Here is a 20988-nt window from a genome sequence, read left to right as displayed (position 1 = left end):
TATTCATGAGTACCAGTGACAAGAGGGTAAGTAAAAAGAAACTGCCTAATCCAGTGAGTGGTGCTTTGCTTTTTCTCTAACATTTAGTACGTAGATCCACCCCTCCTTTAGTTGTTCTTTCCTTTCTTTGCTTGTATGACACAATCTTCTGGTCTGACCAGTCATTATCAATCTTCATTCCTGGTTGATTCTCCTCCTCCTGCTGCTCTGGAAATGTGGGCCTCTACCAAGCCCTTATCCCTGACCCATTTCACTTCTTTCTACATTCTCTTCTCCACCACTCAGATATCTTCAAGCATCTTTGTGTGTGGATAATTTTCAAATCTCTATTTTTAGCCTCAGTTTCTCCCCAGGATTTCAGATTGACACTTCCAACTGACCCCTAGGTATCTCATGGGATTGTGAATTCAGAGCGAGGAAGGACTTTAAAAGGTCAATTAAGCGAATCCCCTCATTTTAAAATTATAGGTGCCGGGACCTAGATCCAGGTTTGGTGACTTTCCCAAACAGCAAACTAAAGAGCCAGGTCCTCTGACTTCAAATCCAGTATTTTTTCTTCTGAATCAAAGCTCAGTTAGCCTTGTTCCCTTCCAAAGAATGCCTCTAGAGCATTTCCTTACCCACTTATTTGCATGGACCAAGAGAGATTTAGAATTTTGTTTTTTGTGGGTTTTTTTTTTAACTGGGAAACCCTGTTCCCAGAGACTTTTTAATCATTGGACAAATGCCCATTGCCCATTTATGAGTAGCCTATAGTGGTGAATGTAAAAGGCCACATTTTCCCCACCAAACTCATCTTTTCTCTATCTGTCCCCTAACTTCCCTCTTTTCGCCCATAGAACTTTGCCCAGACTAGCAATCATACAGTCACCTATTCTTCCGTTTCTCTCACCCTCTTGCTGTTTAATCTACTTTTCCTCTCCGTGACTCCTTTTCGGAGTTTTCTTGACAAAGATATCGGAGTGGTTTGCCATTTTTTTTCTCAGGGTTATTTGACAGATGAGGAAACAGAGGCAAACAAGGTCGAGAGACTTGCCCAGAGTCCCCCAAGTGTCTGAGGCTGGATTCGAACTCCCGAAAGTGAGTCCGCCTTACTTCAGGTCCGATGTTCCACCGCCTAGCTGCCTCCTCTCAACCTCTATATCCAACCACTTGCCAAATCACGTAACTTAATGCCTTCACCAGATCTTCTATCTTTTATTGTCTACTTTGTACACTTTGTTACAACCTCGAAGTTAAAGGCAGGATCATAAGGAGGCAAGGGCGGACTTCCGCAGGCCGGTCACTCAGATAACTCCAAGGCTGTGGACTTGGGTGACCTGAAAATAGTGGTACTCTACACAGAAACAAGGGAGGGAGGAGGAGGCAGGAGGATTCAGGGCTGGATCTTCTTCTGCGCAGCGGTGAGGCTCAAATATTCTGAAAAGGGAAGGCTCTAAGACCTGGAAGAAGGTTCCTTTTTTCGGGTCTAAAAGATCAGAGCATCTTTGATCTCTCCAAATTGGAGATCTTATCCAGGAGGGGGTGGAAACTGTGGCAAGGGTGTAGAAAAAGTAAGAAAAAGGAGAGAAAAGGCCTTCAGTTGGAAAGAGACGGCTCCATGAGGCAGCAGAAAGCAGCTCCCACAGAGCAATGGGTCCGAAGCAGAGATTGAGAAGGGAGGAAGGTAAGTTCAAAGTGTTCCAGGAGTTCCGGGGTCCCCTTAGGCCACTCTCCCGGAAAATTTTCCTGGCTCCCTATGCCTGACTTCTGGACTCCCTCTATATGCTCTGGGCCTCAGTTTCTTTATCTGTAAAATGAGGGTCAAATGGAATCACTTCTCTAGTTCCCCCCTCCCCTGCAAAATGCAAAGGTTCCTTAAACCTTAAAAAAGGTGTCTGTGGAGGCAGCTAGGTGGTGCCGTGGATAGAGAACCTGATCTGGAGGCAAGAGAATCTGAGTTCAAATTCCACCTCTGACAATGGCTGTGTGACCCTGGGCAAGTCATTTAATCTTATAGGGAGTGAAAAAAAGTCTCCCTGGCGTTAGAACCTTCCCGGGTCTCCAAGGCTTTTTCCAACGAGGGTCAGTGCCTTCGTCTCCTAATAGAAGGCAGTTGCAAATGGGACAAAAGGTAGCCTCGGGGTGCGGGGTTGGGATGCCCCCCCCCCGGGCAGCAGGAGCTCCGGGGCTTGTCTTGGGCAGGGGGAGCACCGGGGCGCCCGGCCGGCCCTCAGTCGTTCTCCCTAGAAGCCGGGACAGAACCTCCAGCCCCACGCGCCCGGGAGGCGCCGTTCCTTCCCGGCACTGAGCGGAGCCAAGGGAGCAGGAGCCGGAGGGGAGGGGGGGGGAGTGTGGAGAGGGGGAGAAGGACAGGGGAGGGGAGGCGGGGAGCGGGTCCTGAGCTCCGCGGGGACTTCCCTGAGGGAGGGCAGAGGGGAGGGAGAAAAAGGAGGGGGGAGCGCGCCAAGGGAGGGGACACGGGGGACCGAGCCCAGGAAAAGCGGGAGAAGGCCGAGGATTGGCGGGAAAGGGAGTCCCGCGGCCTTCGGCCGGGGCTGGAGGCCGTCCCCGCCCGAGGGGGCGGAGGGGAGGGGCCGCGAGCCCTATTTGTGCCCGGGCTGGACAGCGCTCCGCTCAGAGCTGGGTCCCGGGGTCCTGGCCGCCTAAGCAGCAGCCGCCTCCGCCCCCTCGGCCCCCGCGCGCCTCCCGCTCCCATGCTCGCCCGCCAGCGGCCGGCCCGGCCCGGCCCGACGGCCCTGCTGCTCGTGGTGCTGCTGGCCGCCGTGGCGCGGGCCTCCTGGATCATCCTGATGCCGCTGAGGCCGTCCAGCCCCGAGCTGCGGCAGGCCGCCCGGACTGCCCTGCATTTCTTCAACTACCGCACCGCCTCGCCCAGCACCCTACGGAACCTGAAAGATGTGCTCAACGGCTCCGCCGTGGTGAGTGAGCCCGGGGCCCCGGGCCGGAGGCGGCGGGCTAGAAGGGCGATCGCGGGGTGCCGGGGACTCCTCCACGCTCCCAGGAACGGGCCGCAGCACGCCCTGCATCCCGCGTCTAAGATCGCGGCCCCGCGCCTAAGATCCCTCCACACCGCGTCTAAGATCCCTGTGGCCCGAGTCTAAGATCCCTGCGCCCTGCGCCAAGCCCCGTCTGTCGCTGTCTAAGGTCCCTGTGCCCAGAATCTAAGATCCTTATGCCCGGCTCCAAGCCCCTTCTGTCCGCGTCTAAGATCCCTGTGCCCCGATTCTAAGATTCTTGCGCCCTGCGCCAAGCCCCGTCTGTCGCTGTCTAAGGTCCCTGTGCCCAGAGTCTAAGATCCTTATGCCCGGCTCCAAGCCCCGTCTGTCCGCGTCTAAGATCCCTGTGCCCTGCGCCAAGCCCAGTCTGTCGCTGTCTAAGATATCTGTGCCCAGAGTCTAAGATCCTTATGCCCGGCTCCAAGCCCCGTCTGTCCGCGTCTAAGATCCCTGTGCCCCGATTCTAAGATTCTTGCGCCCTGCCCCATCTGTCCGCGTCTAAGATCCCAGGCTAAGATCCCTGCTTCAAGCCCCGTCTGTCGCTAAGGTCCCTGTGCCCCGAGTCCAACATCCCTCTCTCCCGCCTTAACATCCCGGGACCCCGCGGAAGGCCAACTCGAAGCTTCCCCGAGACCACCTTATTTCGCGTCCCAAACCAGTCCCCCGGGCCGACATCCTCGGGCTCTCCAAGTCCCCGTCTAAACTTTCTAAACCTCCCGGTATCAGAACCCAGCTCAGCCCCCTGGTACCGTAATCCTAAAGTTACCGTCTCAACCTCCTACGGCTGTCAGCGTTCTAAACCACGTTCTAAAAGTTCTGGTCCACACTCCAAGTCTCCGACCCATCGTTGTAAAGCTCGCCGTCCCTGCGTTCTAAAAGTAGGCGGCGTCAGCCTTCTAAAGTCTCCCGCGGGGCCCTCCCGGTAAAGCTCGGGGCCGGCTCCCGAAGCCCGTGGGTTGGGGACCCCCCCCCACCCCGTGTCTGGCCCCAGTGCCCGGCAGGCGAAGGCCCTAGCGGCTCGACTTTGGTGGAGAGCAGTGGGGGAGGTTCGGGAAGGGTGCTCCGGCCAGGGAAACTTCGGTACCGGGGGCCCCGCAGGGGAGAAGCTCCCGATCTGCCCAGCGACCTCCCTCAGCTTCAACTAATCAACAAGTACTGATTTAACGTCAAAACATACGTGCTGAGGTGGGGGAGGGAGGAGGGAGGAGGGACGCAAACAGAAAGAACGAAACCAGTAAGCATTTATTAAGCACCTACTGTCTCCTTCCCCACAGTTTAGCTGCAAACTGATGGGACTGGATTGTAAATGGGGATCTGGGGGGGAGGGATGAGAGAAGCAGGGAGAAAGAACGAAACCAGTAAGCATTTATTGAGCACCTACTGTCTCCTTCCCCACGTCTTAGCTGCCAGCTGAGAGGGCTGGATTGTAAATGGGGATCTGGGGGGGAGGGATGAGAGAAGCAGGGAGAAAGAACGAAACCAGTAAGCATTTATTGAGCACCTACTGTCTCCTTCCCCACGTCTTAGCTGCCAGCTGAGAGGGCTGGATTGTAAATGGGGATCTCCGAAAAGCAGCCTGGTTTAGACCATGAGTCTTGGAGTCAGGAAGCCCTAAGGAGACTGAGCAACCTCCAGCCACGGTTTTCTGATCTGTACAATGGAGGTAATAAGAGCGTCTACATTCCCAGGTTGTGATGAGGATTATATAAGAAAACGTGCTGTGCCAGTCAAGTGAGATGATATAGGAAGGATCCCGTTTCAATCTGAATTTTGATTTTCCCAAGAGTTCTTCCTGCCCAAGTCCTGGGATTTTAGGGCCTCTGAAAGGAAGCCGATTCGCTGCCCTTCCTGTCTCTCCACTAGCCCTCCATCCTCTGAGCTGGGAAATGAGGGAGCGCTTCCCTGAAGCTGGCCGGGGCAGGCTCCTCTTTGTGATCCTGACAGATTTGTCTCCTACCTTTATCTGGCAGTAACGGGCTTGTCTCTGTTAAATGTGAGCTTCAGAACAGATATTGTGTTTTTTTTCTTCTAGCCCTAGTCTCACAGAATGGGCGTCTAATAAATGCTTGTGGGTTGACTGATTAATTAGCACTGACTGGGCTCCAGATGGGGCCATACTTCAGGGGAGAAAGCCGTGTCCAAACAGGTTGTCTCCCTGCATAGGCCGAGTTTTCACCCACTTCACCTGGGTGATTATGAGCCTTTGTTTCCTCATCCACAAAATGGGGATGACGCTATTTGCTCGTATACCTTGCTCTGTATAATACCTCTGAGGATTACTGCATTTTCATGTACCGTCAGTGCCATAGGTGCCGGGCGCGGACACTATTTGTGTGTGATAGGGAGGTAAATGTGAGGCAGTGAGACAGACACGGAGCTGGCTTTGGAGTCAGAAAGGGCTTCGAATCCTGTCTCTGACACGTACTGGGGCGACTCCGGCCAAATCGCTTCCCTCTCCATTCCCAAGAAACTCTCCGAGTCTAGAACCCCGCGGGGCTTGTCCACCTTCATAGCTAGAACGTTCTCGCCGGGACTTCCCCGTGCCAATGGAAGCCTAGATTGAGCCCATAAAAAATGATCATCATCATCAGGGGGGAGGATATAAAGATCGCATCATGACTTTTGGAAATTGTAGTGACAGGCACCAATTTCCCTCAAAATATAGCAAGCCTGCCTTTCTGGCCCCTTATAGAATCTTCTCGAATTTTTTAGTGGTTTACAGCTGACTAGCCTTAGTGTCCTGTCCCACCTATGGCCTTTAGGTGGCTCAGTGCTTGCAGAGCATTTTCCTGTGTTCAAATCCGGCCTCAGACACTACTAACTGTGTGACCTTGGGCAGGTCTTTTGGCTCCGTTTGCCTCGGTTTCCTCCTCTGTAAAATGAGGCGGAGAAAGAAATGGCCGACCTCTCTAGTATTTTTGCCAAGAAAACTCCTCGCGGGGTCACGGAGAGTCAGACCTGGCTGAAAACTGCCTGAGCAGACCTACTCCGAGGTCCCAGACATTTACACGTTCTCCTCATGATACGTAAAGAGCTGCAGGCTTCAGCAATCTCATGCAGAGAGTCTGTCACCAGGTGGGCGACTATTCCTCGTTCTCGTTCACATCCGGAATGAAAGAAAACATGGAGTTTTCTCTCCCCTCAGACTTGGTTTAAATGTAGGCAACCAGGTGGTTCGGTGGATAGAAAACACATGGGACGTAGAGTCAAGAAGAGAAGTTCAAATCCAGCCTCCGACACTTACTAGTTTCATGAAGGTGGGTGAAGTGATCACTTAACTTCTGCCTGCCTCAGTTTCCTCACAAATGAAATGACATCATTAAAATAGTGAGGAGAAAATGAGAAATAAAGTGCTTTGCGCACCTTCATGTGTTCGGGCAATCTGGCTATTCTCATCACTTGCCCTGTTAGCATCTGGATAGCTTGATTTCCTGTCAAATCAGGGAAGCCTCCAGGCCGCAAGGTTCAGCCCCTGTTGTCCCAACGGAGAGAAAGCAATTGAAGGCTCGTAAAGAACCTTACCTACGCTTTCACATTTCCTCCTCACAAAATCCTGTAAAGTGGGTGTTGCTGTGAAGCCCATTTTACAAAAAAAAGTAACTTGCCCAGGATTTACACAGGTAGGAAGTGTGGGAGTCGGTATAGGAACACAGGTCTCTCTTGATCTAAGCCTATTGCTTTTTGTGGGGGAGGCAATTCGGGGTAAAGGATTTGCCCAGGATCTCAGAGCTAGTGTTAAGTGTCTGAGGCCAGATTTGAACTCCTAACTTCAGGGCCCGTGTTCTAGCTACCGGCGCCATCTTGCTGCCCCAAGTCTATTGCTCTTAAGTCTTGATCCACTTAATTGCATTACCTCCTTCACAGTGTTGATAGGAACCAAAAGCTTTGGAAACTGCTAAGAGAAATGGGAGATATCAGATTATATGCTCGGTTCTCACCCCGTCTGGGATCTCTCCAGTTGAGGTGGCCGTGAGCTCTTGGCCAAGCCATCAACTTTTCCAAATTTAGCCAGCTTGGTCCTCTCATCAGCGGACCCATCCTCTGAACCGTTTCAGTGCAAAAGGCCCCAACAGGGCCAGTGTCCGTTCCCTCGGCCCATCTCTGAGGGTTTGGGGTCAGTTATTAACATGTTCTGGGAAACATGGAGAAAGCATGTACAGGGACTAAACAGACGGAGGAAGACTCCGATGAAGGTCATTCTGCTATTCCTCTGAACAGCTCTCAGGGTCCCCCTACTGATTTCATCAGTGTAAGAAAGGCCTTTGTGAAAACGCTGTATGTTTGTGGCTTCAGACAACCTGGGACCTGGGAAAGCTTAGCTTAAAAAGGCCAAGGTCTCCCCCGGCATCTGAGGGGATCATCAGTCATCCTGGCCCGTGTTTTGTCACCGGACACCCGTGACTCTGGAGGAGAGACTCAGGCTGATGACTTTGCCCAGCCCTGTTTCACTTCAATCCAGTTCACTTACTAGTCAAGCTGTCCCCTTCCTGATGTCTTTGAACATGGAGGCAGATACTCTGTCACTTCCGAGCTGAGTGTTGCCTGGGGCAGTAAGGGATTGGTTGGTGGGCCCAGGGTCAATCGGCTAGTTTGGGTTCCAGGCAGGACCAGGGATTCCCTAACAATGAGCATGGCTTTCTACATGATGTGCCGGGCCAATTCTCCTGTGAAAAATAAAGAAATAGGGGCACTGGGTGGCGCAGTGGGTAGAGCACCAGCCCTGAAGTCAGGGGGACTGAGTTCAAATCTGGCCTCAGACACTTAACACTTCCTGGCTGTGTGACCCTGGGCAAGTCACTTAACCCCAATTGCCTCACACAGCTCCCCATTGGAAAAATAAAGGCACAACATTCCGTCCTGATTTCCACAAAGGAGCTCAAAGTGCCCCCCCAAAAAAACCCAGTGAAGGAAGTAGAATATTTCCTCTCCCCACAGAGAACTAAGTTGCTGTTTCCTATCATTTCTAATAAAGGAAAAATCATCATTTTCAAAGCATCTCATCTTCTTTAATGGAAGGAAAGAACAGGCGTGAGAAAGCTCCACAGCCCAGAGAAGGGCAGCCACTGCATGGGGACAATGCTCCCGGTTTGTCCATCCTTACTATCTTTGGAGAAGCACCGAAACACCCTCCAAATGGGCAGGGAACAAAGCCCGGGAAGGCCCTGGGGTAGGGGTCTCTGGGACGGAGATTAGGGATTCGGTGAAAAAAGGGAACCGAGTTCAAGGTTTTCTTGCCCGACCCTCCCACTTTCTCATTCCTGTCTCCTTTTTCCTGCCCTTCCCATTCATTCATTCCCTTAGTAAACGAGCCCCCACTATGTGCCCAGAGCTGTGCTGGGCGCTGGGCTGTTTAAGGAAGCCGCTGCTCCGGGTCCGTTGGGACTGACGATCTGGCCCCGGAGTTTGCTTTCCTCTGGGGTTCGGAGCGAAGCCGGGGACACTCCTGCAGAGCGAAGGTCCTCGCTCCGGACTGACCCTCCCTAAAGGGCACAGAGGCAGCCCTCGGGCACTTGTGCCAGGCTCACCGCGTGCCAGGGATCCCAAGCAAAGCCGGTCCTAAGGAGCCCCCGGAGGGGGGGGGGGGCGGACGGCAGGCGAACGATGAGACCCCCCAGAGGATGGACGGGGTAGAAGAAGCTGAAAGGACGGGCGGCGGCCTCCGAGAAGGTGGAGATGCTGATGGCCCCGGGGAGGGGGACGCGGGCCTTGGACGTCAGGCGTGGGAAAGACCCGGCTCGGACGCGGGCTAGCTGCGGGACCTCACCCCGCTCTCGCCCCAGTCTCCTCATCTGTAAGGGGAGGGGCAGCGGGGAAGGTCTCCCAGAGCCAGTCCGGGGCCTTAAGGGACCCGCTTGAAGAATTGTTCTGGAAACGCCAGCGGCCTCTAGTGGGCAAAGGCAACAAGGGGATGCTGTGAGCAGAGGGATGCTGAGGTCCCCAGGTCCTCCGTGGGCCCTGCGCTCCCTGCTCCAGCCCGGACGTGTCCGGGAGCGGCGGCCTCTGGCTAACAGGAGGGAACAGACCCAAACAGTGCGTGTGTGTGTGTGTGTGTGTGTGTGTGCATGTGCGGTGTGTGTGTTGGACTGTGTTTGTGTGTGAGTGCACATGTATGTGGTTATATGTATGTGTGTAAGCGTGTGCGCATGTTGTGTTTGTATGTTTATGTGTTGTGTGTGCGTGTATCTGTGCTTATGTGGGGGGTAAATACACAAACCTATACGTCCACACAAGTCTGTATGCAAAGAAATGGCGTTCATCCCGAGGCAGTCCCGACAGGCTTAGGGCAGAACACGGCGTCTGCACCCAGAAAAGAACTACGGAGACTGAAGGCAAATCCGCACGTGCTCCGTTCACTTCTTCTTCTGTTTATTTTTCCTCTCTGCCATGATTTTTCCCTTTTGTTCTGATTTTTCTCTCTTGATATCATTCTTAAAGCAATGTGTATTAAAAAGAAAGAGAAGGAAGGAAGGAAGGAAGGAAGGAAGGAAGGAAGGAAGGAAGGGAGGGAGGGAGGAAGGAAGGGAGGGAGGGAGGGAGGGAGGGAGGGAGAGAGGGAGGGAGGGAGGGAGGAAAAAAAGAAAAAACGGGCATTCATATACAGAAACCCTTCTTTATCCAGCACTCAGCACAGTGCCTGGCACACAATAGGTGCTTACTAAATGCTTATTGGGCAGCAGGGTGGTAAAATGGTTAGAGTACTAGGCTTAAAATAAAGAGGACTCATTTTTATCCAAATCCGATCTCAGACAGTTACTGTGTGACCCTGTTTGCCTCAGTTTGCTCACCTGTAAAATGAGTCGGAGAAGGAAATGGCAAACCATGCCAGGATCTTTGTCAAGAAAACCCCAAATGGTGACACAAAGAGTCGGATCAGACTGAAAGTGATTGGACAGCAACAAAAGATGCTTCTGGGCCGACCAGAAAAGCTAGTGCGCACCTACACACACAGAGCATCTCCGTAGCAAAGGACTCAGTCTCGGGCCTGCTGGATGTTCTTCAGTCCTGACCTTGAACTCTGCATAAATGCAAATCAATCCAGATAACTGTGATACAGAAGCCCAAAGCCCAAGCCGCTGAGCTCCTCCACCTCCCTCTCCCCATCATCCATCCTCCCTGTGATTGAGCCATCAAAAGATGGCCCCTAGTCGGTGTTTTGTCATCAGTGACCATAATGACCGATGTTTAGAGATGCTTTCAAATATTTGTGTACCTTAGGTCTCACTACCAGCACAGAAGGGGGGGTGTTCCAGCCCCATTGTATCAAAATGGAGGCGCCACAGCTTCAGCAGCTCTCCCACGAAATGCCCCTCCTCTCCCAGGCAGAAAGTGCAACGGCTCCTCCTCGGGCCTTCCCCACGCCAGTCCGGCCGTCTCTTCCAACACAGGGGCCGGGATGTAGAAGTGCAGAGAGTCCGTCGGCCTCGTTTTACAGATGGGGAAACCGAGGCTCACTGCTGCAGCCACCTGCAGTCAGTAATAAATATGGGCTAAATGTATAGTAATACTACATCGTAGTGAGATGGCCGGCTTTAGGAACTGGCCCTGCAGTCCAGTCTTGGGACAGATACCATGGGAGAAAATGTGCCCCGCCATTTCTCGGCACAGCAGCCTGACGTCAGGAGCCTTTTTTTGGTTATTAAAAGGTTCATTCAGTGAATTTGGGACTATTATGTGGGCCTGTCTTGAGTCTTGATGCTTTCCCATTCAACCAGTGCTTTTGGGACAGATAACTAGTTTTAAAAGACCAATGTTAATCATAAATGGATCCTCTCTGCTGCCCCCATCTCCCTCTGCATGGCCTGTCTTTCTCCAGCAATGTCTCCCTGACTCCAGTCTAGCCCCCTCTTTAGAATGGGGGGGTCAGTTATCCAGCCTCAAGATTCGTCAGCCTTGGAACTGGGACGTCCTCGCTCCATCATCCCTTATGATGGGACGGCCTTGAGGTTGTGCCATAGCCCAGAACTTCCCTGTGTGGGACAGGAGTGCCCGGATGGCCGATTTCTTCCCCTGGCTGCCACTGTGAGTTCCACCGAGGAACTTGTCTTTCACGTGGCCTCCCCCTGGATTTCATGTTTTCCATTCCTGGTGCCCGCCGTATCCCTTCTTTTTGTCCGCAAGCCCTTCCCTGCATAAATCTACCTTTGGACAGAGGCCACCCCCAAAGCCAGGCTCCCGCTCAGCATTTCCTCCAGGACACAGGCAGACAGATGATCATAATACAAGCCATAAGTAATTCTGGGAAACTGATGGTGGAGGCTCTTTTCCATGACATTTTGAAGTAAAATGCCATCTCGACTCCCCTGCTGTCTGACATTTCTCGATGTTTCTCCTCTATTTTTTGAGCCAGAATCCTAACCCCGCAGTGGGGAGTGGAAAGTCACTGAGTGGGAGAGGTTAGTCTGATTTCTCCCAAGTTCTTTCTTTCCTAAGCAGGGGCCTTGTCGGAGGCTTCTCTTCATCCCTGGAAACCTCAAAAAACAGAACAGGAAGTGCCTGAGCAACACTTGTTCATTGGGTTTGCCCTAATCTATATATTCTTTTACCAGCTGCTTGAACAAAGACATAGTCGGTGAGCTTTCACAACGGTAGGTGACAGGAAGCTGGAACACATCAAAGGTGTCTTGGCAGCCTGGAGTGAGAGGTCAAGTGGGGTGTTTTTGTTCTTTAAAATAATATAAAGATTCTCTCTGGGAGCAGGGAGGTTTTCCCGAGGCAGCCTTAGTTTCGGTTAAGAGTCATAATAAATGCAAACGTTTATTTTCTCCTTCCAGAAGAGCTTGGTTCATTGAGGTCTATCTCTCTGCTTGGTTCCAAGAGCTCTTGCAGCTTGTCCTTTGCTTCTGCCTCTGCTTTCTTCAGCCACCAGGTAGCCAAGTGGAAAATGGAATGAATCTCTCTTGCCTCGGAGAGAGGGCTTGTGGCTCTCAATCTCCCAGAAGGCTCTGCGTCTGTCCCAGCGTGCTCCTCTCCAATCTAATTCAGCTGAACTCTCTTGACTGGGCTCACTGAAGCTCTATTTATGCTCCTTCTTCGAGAGAAGGATTGTGGGATGCGAGAGAGTGGGATTATGGGTTTTTCTCCCAGAGTGTTCTCTGGCCCTAAAAGCTCCAGGGGAGGTGTGAATTCGGATATTTCATACTAAACCCTGAAATCTCCCAAACGTGTGAACTCCAAGGAGTCAGTTCCACTTAGTACCTTGTTTCTTCTGGCCCATAACATCTCCTTGTAGGATCAGATCAGTGATACTGGACCAGGCTAAATTAGATAATTATTGTCTCTATCAACTCTAATGAGTTAGCAGTTTGTAAAGATTCCAACAGTCAAGTGTTAGAGACGTGGGAATCTGAAGAAAATGGGGTTCGGGTCCAGCATTTCGTACTTAATAGCCACATATTTATGAGAAATCATATTCTTTAAAGCCTTGTGATCTAGTTTGAGCACCAAAATGATGTGGCTGACGGACACAGCAGATGACAGTAAGCACCAAAAGTTGGGTTCGGTCAATGGCCATCCTCTTTGGCCAAAGGTAGATTTACATAAGGAGGAGCTTACGGATGAAATGCAAGGACCCGGTGGGGACCAGGGGACCAGGAATAGAAAATATGAAACAGAGCGGGAGGGCGGGTGAGAGACCAGTTCCTCGGTGGAACTCACAATTACCAGTAGAAAGGGAGGGCCCATGAGGTGGGGATGTCCTTAGCTGGCAGGCTAAATCCTGAAAGGGACTTAGTTCCCTGAAAGAGTTAGCTGTAAGGGGGAGAAGTGGGGGTAGGAGAGATACCACGTGGCATGGGGGAAGGGCCGCGGAAGGCAGCAACCATGGGATGACTTTTCAGTAGATTTTGTAGGGAAAATTTAACCTCAGGACATGACTTGGAGACCACTACAGAGGTGGGTCTCAGGGGTCTGATATAATTTGGATTTCAGACTGGACCACCTCCCCAGAGAATGGGACCACAGAGCCTTCTCCCAGCCTGCCTCAGGGATTAATTCTTCTCAATTCCTCTGCTTCCCACACCTAACACTGAAGGCCTCATCATGAGTATTTTCATCCTTAATTTGGGTATAATAATACCTGCTGGGCTCTCCTGGTGTAAGGATGAAATGAAATAAAATCTCAAAGCAGATTAAACACCTACTATGTGCCAGGTATTGAACTAAGCAGTAGGGATACAAATCCCAAGCAAGCAAGATAGCTGCTGCCCTCAAGGTTCTTATGTTCTAAGGGGGCAAGACAACATATAAAGGGGTGCTGATGAGGAGAGGGGGTGAAGGCTGGGGTGGGTGATCCATAAGTAGCATGGGCCTGCTTGTAGCCAAGAGAAGGCAAAATGTCTCCTTTCATATGGATGGAGCCCCAGGTCCCTTGGGGAAGAGGTGGAGACGCCAGAAGCAGTTGTTGGCCATCATAGAGTAATGCACAGTATGTACGTACATACATATGCACATAAACTCCCCCCACACAGGTACATGCAGACAGATACAAACTGTGGCTTCCAGCATCATCTCCTACATTTCTACTCTCCGCCATGGTTCCTGTGAAGGTTCCTTCCCAAGCTCCTCCTTGGGGTCCCAGCAAGGAGTTATCCCCAGCAAAGTCCTGTCTGGTTCCTCGGGTCATGGGAGACAAGCCTCTGCTCGTTGGTCACTGTGAAAGGCAGGGTTTGAACCCATGTTCCCGGCTCCAAACTGGCGCTCCATCCCTATGTCGTGACCCCGGTGAAAGGTTCCACGCAGTATTTCTCCCTGAAATACCTATGGGAAGAATCTCTCTTGTTGGCTGGAGTCGGCTGGATTTTCTCCCCTAGAATCGCTCCGAGTCTCTGTCTGCTGCAGGAGCTCTATGGCCTTGGTGGTGGAGAAGAGGGGCTCCGGCAGCTGCTAGACCAGAGCTGCCATTAGAGTTTGTCTTGGGCTTTAGATTGCTGGGCTGGTTTTTGGAGGTTTCTGGCACAGGAACCCAAGGAGTCCCACAGAGCCCTGGCACATGGGATACATTGCCAGACTTGGTTGGCGTCTTGGTTGGTTTTGATGACCTGCTTTTTTTCCTCTTCCATTTTTTTTTCTTAATTTTTGTGAAAGAGAGGGAAGGGATATACACAGAAATGAGGAATTGGATAAGTAAAAAGTCATAAAAAAAAAAGCAACCTGTTCATAGGTAGCACAGTGGATAGAGCACTGGCCCTGAAGTCAGGAGGACTTCAAATCTAGCCTCAGACACTGGCAAGTCACTTAACCCTAATACATCACCGAAAAAGCGCCCTAAAAACCCCTGTTCCAAATAAAGGTTTATTTACTGAATGAAAGAACAGCTGGGATGGAATTGAGGCAGCAGAGGAAGCAGAATGGCTTTGCCAGTCTCAAGCTTGCTGGCCAAGCTAACTCTAATCAGCCACTCCTTTCTGGGAGGACTCATAAATGTCCGTCCCCTTTTCCGGGACTAATGTAGGGGTGACCCCGTATTTCTCAGCCAGCTCCAGCTAGATGGACCAAGTTGAATGACAGTTCCTAATGAGAGAGCTAGTATGTTTATAGTTAGATAGTTAAGGTTTACAAAGCACATATTTTATCTCATTAGATCCTCACAACAAACATTATTATCCCTATTCTACAGATAAGGAAACTGAGAATGAGAGAGGTTACATAATTTACTCAAAACTGCATAGCTCCTAAGTGTCTTGTGACAGGATTTGGACTGGGGTCTTCCCCAGCTCTATTCACTCTACCTCCTAAAGGGATGGATGGCTTTGAGTACTGCTGATTGACTGGCTCTGTGTCAGTTTTCCTAAGAAAGTGTAGAGCCCCCCAAGAAGGTCAGCTCTTAAGTAATAATTGGTTTTGGCTCCAACATGTCCTGAAATGGTCACTTACAAATGGAGGCATTGCCATCTGTGTCAAGGGAAGGGGTACCCACAGCAATAGTCATGCATCTACTGAATGAATGAAAAGGTCTATCATCCACATTTTGAGTCAACTGAGGGTGTTTTAATGGGGAAGGAAGACTCCCTTTTCCATTCAGAATCACAGATTCTGGAGGTCAGACGCTCTAGCCTATACCAAGTAGAATATGTGTGTATATGCACAAGATATTTTGTTGTTGTTATTCATTCATTTTAGTCATGTCCAACTCCATTTGGGGTTTCTTCACAAAGATACTGGAGGGGTTTGCGTTTCCTTCTCCAGCTCATTTTACAGATGAGGGAACTGAGGCAGACAGGATGAAGTGCCTTGCCCAGGGTCACACAACTAAGAAGTGTCTAAGACCCAATTTCAAGTCAGGTTTTCCTGACTCTAGGCCCAGTGCTCTATCCATGTATTTTATAGTGTGGGTATATGGTTTTGATCATCAGGAATCATTTCCCGGAGTAGGACAAGCAGGGCCTGGCACTTAGGCTCAGTAGCTAAGACCTAGAGAAAGCAACTAAATCACACGGTTGACAATGAGGCTTTGGCAGTGGTCAAGAGCAGCCCTTGTGCTTGAGATAAATAAAAGGGGACCCAGAGTCCTGGTCAAGGGCTTATACTGGAATTTCAGTGGTGAAAACTGGCCAGTTTCCATAGTCAGACTTAACTTTTATTATATTAGCTCTCATTGTTTTGGAGAAAAAGAAATCAGAAACGGGACGGGCGCATGACAAAGTAGCCAAAGTGCAGGATTATGGGGCCCGAACATGAGCAATGCCAGTCGGGTAGTAAGTCTGCTGTGGGCAGGTCAGTCTGAGTGCCATATTTTAGGAAAGATACCGATACACTTCCCTGTTCTTTAGATCATCAGTTTTCAAATGTTTTGGTCTTAGTTTAAAATTATTGAGGACCCTCCTTCATGTAAGTAGTGTCAGTTTACATTTACCATATTAGAAATTAAAACATTAATGATCAACTGTGATGGACTTGGCTCTTTTCAACATTGAGGTGATTCAAGGCAGTTTTAGACTTATGATGGAGAAAGCCATCGGCATCCAGGGAGAGAACTATGGAGACTGAATGTAGATCAAAGTACGGTATTTTCACCTTTTTTTTTAAATTGTTGTTTGTTTGCTTTTTTTTTTTCTTCTCATGTTTTTTCTTTCACCTTTTGATCTGATTTTTCTTGTACAGCATATGAATATAGAAATATGTTTAGAAGAATTGAATGTGTTTAACCTATATCAGATTGCTTGCTATCTATGGAAAAGGAAGGGGGAGAAGAGAGAGAGAGAGGAAAATTTGGAACACAAAGTTTTGCAAAAATGAATGCTGAAAACTATCTTTTCATATACTTGGAAAAATAAAAAGCTACATTAAAAAAAGAAATTAAAACATCTTAGGATTAATGTAAAATCGTTTTGACCTTATATATTCCCTGGAAAGGTCTCAGGCGTCCTCAGATCACACTTTGGGAATGGTTTCTCTAGATCATCCCAAACCCAATTCCTCCAAATGGCTCCAATTCTACAAAACCAACCTTAGGAGAAGATGATCCTCTCCTTTAATTGGAAGAGATCGGCATCTATGAGTTTTAAATACACAACAGCCAGGGATAGAAAGAGTAATTTTTATATGAATTTTTAAAGTTCTAAAATCAGGTTAAAGAAATCAGTCCTTAGCAACCAAGGGGAGATGGGACGGAGTCCAAGATGAGCAATGTTTTCCTTTGGAACAAGAGTGTGTCCTTTCAGCAGATCAGCTTCAGGCAGCATCATCTGTCTGGAGATAAGAATATACCACACCGTATGATTTCAGTGATCTCCTACCACAGAAACCAGAGTCCTCTGGCAATAAAGTCCTTAAGCTAGTGATGTTGTTTTACTGATTTCAATACTTTCATGATTTTGAATGATTAATCAGATAAATGAATTTTTTAAATGTTTACTTTCGAAACCAGTCAATATTTTGCTCAAAATATCCCAATTCTTTAGCAAGTTCCCCGGGTTGTACGGGCGACCCTGCCCATGGCTCTTTCCGTATTTATTTCTTTGTTTTTCATTGTGTATTTCTGTGACTGTAGCGAGGAGGTGATCCCGAATTTCCCAAAGTACAGTAGCAAAGGGCCAGCTCCAGCTCATTGGACCGAGCTGAAGAGCTCATAATGAAAACTAGTATTTCTATAGCTTGAGGTAATCACTGATGTCCAGGGTGCCATAGCTCCTAAGTGTCTGTAGCAGGACATATGGGCTCCGTGCAGGGATCTGGAATGGAGTTGGGGTGAGGAGAGGAGTCCTTAACCTTTTCATAGCTCTCACTCTCAAATTCAAATTGTTTCTACATCTGTACGTTGAAGGTGACTTCTAATATTCTTTTTATTCCCAGTTAGAGCTCAGGTATCCCCAAGTCTCATCAATCCCCCTTCCACAGCATAGCACCCATCCTCTCTTGGAGCTCCCAGCCCTTTCAAGGCCCTGTCACTTTCCACTTATTGAACTGTTACACAACAGCTTTCTAATTGGACTCCAGCTTCTCTTCTCTCCCTGTTCTATTTCAATCAATAATCATCTATTATCCAGAACCATCTCCCGTCATCCTGATCTATATCTGGCCCAGATGGCTCTGAGGAGAGAGTGAGCCTGGTGATTTGGCACAGGCCTCCCTCCCTAAATCCAATTCACCTACAAGATGTCACCCTCCTGATGCCATTAATCCTCTTCAATAACGAAGGACAAACAACAACAATGGTCATTTATTAGATGTTTTCTATTTGCCAGGGTCTGTGACAAATATTATCTCATTCACAAAAATGGGGAAAGGATCCACATGTGCAAAAATGTTTGCGGTGGCCCTTTTTGTAGTGTGAAGGAAATGGAAACTGAGTGGATGCCCACCCGAGGGGAATGGCTGAATAAATCGTGGTATATGAATGTTATGGAATATTATTGTTCTATAAGAAACGATCAGCAGGATGATGTCAGAGAGGCCTGGAGAGACTCACAGGAACTGATGCTGAGTGAAATGAGCAGAACCAGGAGATCATTGGACAGGGCAACTAGATTATCTGATAATCAACTGGGATGGACTTGGCTCTTTTCAACAGTGAGGTGATTCAGGGTACTTCTCATGGGTTTTGAATATAGTCAACTGCATCCAGAAAGAGACTGTGGGGACTGAATGTGGACCACAGCATTTCACTTTTTTTGTTGTTTGTTTGCATTTTGTTTTTTTTCTCATTTTTTTCCTTTTTGATCTGATTTTTCTTGTGCAGCAGGAGAATTGTGGAAATATGCACAGAAGAACTGCACATGTTCGGCATACATTGGATTGTTTGCCATCTAAGGGAGGCGGTGGGTGGAAGAGACAGAAAAAATTTGGAACACAAGGTTTTGTAAGGGGGAATGTTGAAAACATCTATGCATATATTTTGAAAATATAAAGCTAAGGAAAAACTCCTACTATTATCTCATTTGATCCTCAAACAACCATGGGAGGTAGATGCTGGGATTATCACAGATGAGGAAAACAGAGGTTAATGACTTGCCCAGGATCACATAGTGGGTCTGAGGCTGGCTTTGAATGCAGATTTCCCTGATGCCAGACCCAGTGCTTTGTTCACTGAACCACCGGCTGTTTGTGAAATAGGATTGCTGTGAGGATCAAATAAGTGAACATATGTAACATGTAACATATGGTTCTGTAACCTAGGAGATGTGTGTAAATGGCAGCTGTTATTGGGAGGAGGAGGGGGAGGAGGAGGAGGAGGAGGAGGAGGAGGGGAAGGAGGAGGAGGGGAAGGAGGAGGAGGAAGAGGAGGAGGAGGGAGGGGAGGAGGAGGAGGAGGAGGGGAAGGAAGAGGAGGAGGAAGAGGAGGAGAGGAGGAGGAGGAGGAGGAGGAGGAAAGGAGAAAAAGGAAAATTTTTAAACACCAAACAGAGCCATTGATAGGCTTTTTCCAAGACATGTTACAGAATCATCGGAACCTGCAGAGTTGGGGGGAAGGGGTGACATGCTTAAGGAGACCTCATGTGGAAGAGGAGCGGAGGATGGAGGCGAGAGGCTGCTTGGAAGCTGTTGCAGTGGTCAAGGAAAGCGAGGACGAGGGGGTGGGGGTGAGGCAGGGTCTGGGCTGCGACAATAACGGGAAATGTTGGGACCCCAGATTTGGCGGCGGATTGGATGTGAGGGGTGAGGATGGGGAGCCGGGGATGGTCCTGAGGAAGAGAGTCTGGGTGACCGGGATGATGTCTCAGCAACAAGAGGCAAATTTAGAAGGGGAAAGAGTGAAAGGAAAATGGGAGAGACTGAGAAGGCGCGTGCACATTTATTAAGCTCCAACTTGGTGCCGTGACTCTGGCCCAGGGACCCTTCTAAATACAAAGCCAGGCAGACCCTGCCCTCAAAGAGCTTCCGCTAGAACGCGGAAGGGGAAGTGGCGAGTGTGGCGGCCACGTGGAGAATTAGCCTGGAAAGCGCGTGACCCCAACGGCGGAGCCTGTGACCCCAGGGGCGGAGCCCGTGACCCCAAGGGCGGAGCCCGTGACCCCAAGGGCGGAGCCTGTGACCCCAGGGGCGGAGCCCGGAGTTCCGGCCGGAAACAGTTCTGTGGCTGGGGAGGCCCGCGGGAGGGCCCGCCTGGCGATGGGACCCTGCAGCTCCGGGGAGACACTGGGGGCAGTGGCCGAGCGTGGGGGTTACTTGCATACGGACGATGGGAGAATCTGAGCGAGGGATGGGACACCGTGTAGGTCATTGCCGAGAACTTACACTGTACCCGTCTGTGTGCCCCACGACTAGGACAGTGGACGGCACTTGGGGGTCATTTGTGGATTGATGACAGGATTCAGTGACGGCGAGGGCCGGAAGCCCCCTGAAAGCGGGGCTTGTGATTTCCCATCACTCCTTGCACACACGTTCCCTTGTTTTAGCCAAGCTGGACGACTTACTTACACACACACCCCCTCCCCCTCCCCTAGATCCCCTCCAGACTCAGCTTAAGAAACGCCCCCCCCCCAGCCTGAGGGCACCCCCTCCCCCGTCTGCCTCGTTATTTGTATCCGTGTGTTGTGTCAGCCTCTGCAGGGCAGACATGGAGAAAAGGGAAGCTCCAGAAGTCGGGGATTCTCCCGGGACCTTCCGCACTCCCCCAGGACTCCCAGCCGGGGGATCGATGCTGGCTGAATGGGGTCTCGCCTAAGTGGGACGTCCGGCACCGGGCGGACACTGGGTGTCCATTGGTGCTGAGACTGGTGAAAAAATTGTCATTTCACCTGAAAGGCTCTTTTTTTAAAAAAGAGGAAGATACAGAGGTTCCCCTGGGGACCCTTCCGATTACCCATAATGCAAATCCAGTCCTTCTCCCCAAGAATTCTGAAGTGGGTCCCGGCTGCAAATTGAATCCATTTCAGCCCCAGAAGGACGCCAGCGGTGGGCCGCCAGGTGGCGCCACAAAGAGCCGAGCTCCCTAGGAGCCAGTGCCTGGGGAAGTCCCTTCAGGCTCCCGCCTCAGTTCCCTGGTCTGTAAAGTATCTTTGCTCGAAGAGTCCGACGCGACTGGGCAAAAATAAGGAGGCGTTGCTACTCTGTGACTTTGGGCGAGCCTATTCACCTCAGTTTTCCCCTCTGGGAAGTGGGCTGAATGGTGGATGTGGAAATACGTTTAGAAGAATTGCACGTGTTTAACGTATATTGCATTATTTGCTGTCTGGGGGGGAGGAAAATTTAGAACACAAGATTTTGCGATGGTGAATGTCGAAAACTTTTTGTGTTTTGAAAGTAAGAATCTATCATCAAAAAAATACAAATACAACGGGTTGAGATAGGTGGGCTGGACAGTGGGGCTTCCCTCGCAGCCCGCCCGGTGTGTGTGGGGGGGAGGGGGGTCAGAATTCGAACCCTCGTGGAAGGAGGGACGCCACGGTGCCCCCCATTGGCCAGCTTTCCGACTGGTGTCCAATTAAAAACCAATTCTGAAAATACCGCCTCCCCCTCCTTCCTCCGGGCTGGAAAGCTTCGGGTCCCTTCCTTTGTCCGAGTTTTTTTTTCCTCTTTTACAAAAGAGCCTGGCGCTGGAAAATCGGAGTCC

General features: G+C 50.2%; 1 protein-coding gene across 1 annotated transcript in view; it reads left to right on the top strand.

Annotated features, from left to right (window-relative positions):
- The first annotated feature begins 2609 nt into the window (after positions 1 to 2609).
- The window catches only part of RARRES1 (retinoic acid receptor responder 1), a 37562-nt gene continuing 19183 nt past the window's right edge, over positions 2610 to 20988 (top strand). Inside the window, exon 1 of the mRNA XM_051983091.1 lies at positions 2610 to 2921. Within this exon, the coding sequence (XP_051839051.1) occupies positions 2697 to 2921 (225 nt within the window). The 5' untranslated portion in view covers positions 2610 to 2696. The remainder of the gene's footprint in view (positions 2922 to 20988) is intronic.

Source organism: Antechinus flavipes, chromosome 3 (genome assembly GCF_016432865.1).
Source record: "Antechinus flavipes isolate AdamAnt ecotype Samford, QLD, Australia chromosome 3, AdamAnt_v2, whole genome shotgun sequence".
Taxonomy (NCBI): Eukaryota; Metazoa; Chordata; class Mammalia; order Dasyuromorphia; family Dasyuridae; genus Antechinus; species Antechinus flavipes.
Note: the sequence above shows the minus strand (reverse complement) of the source record. Positions and strands in the feature narration are given on the sequence as shown.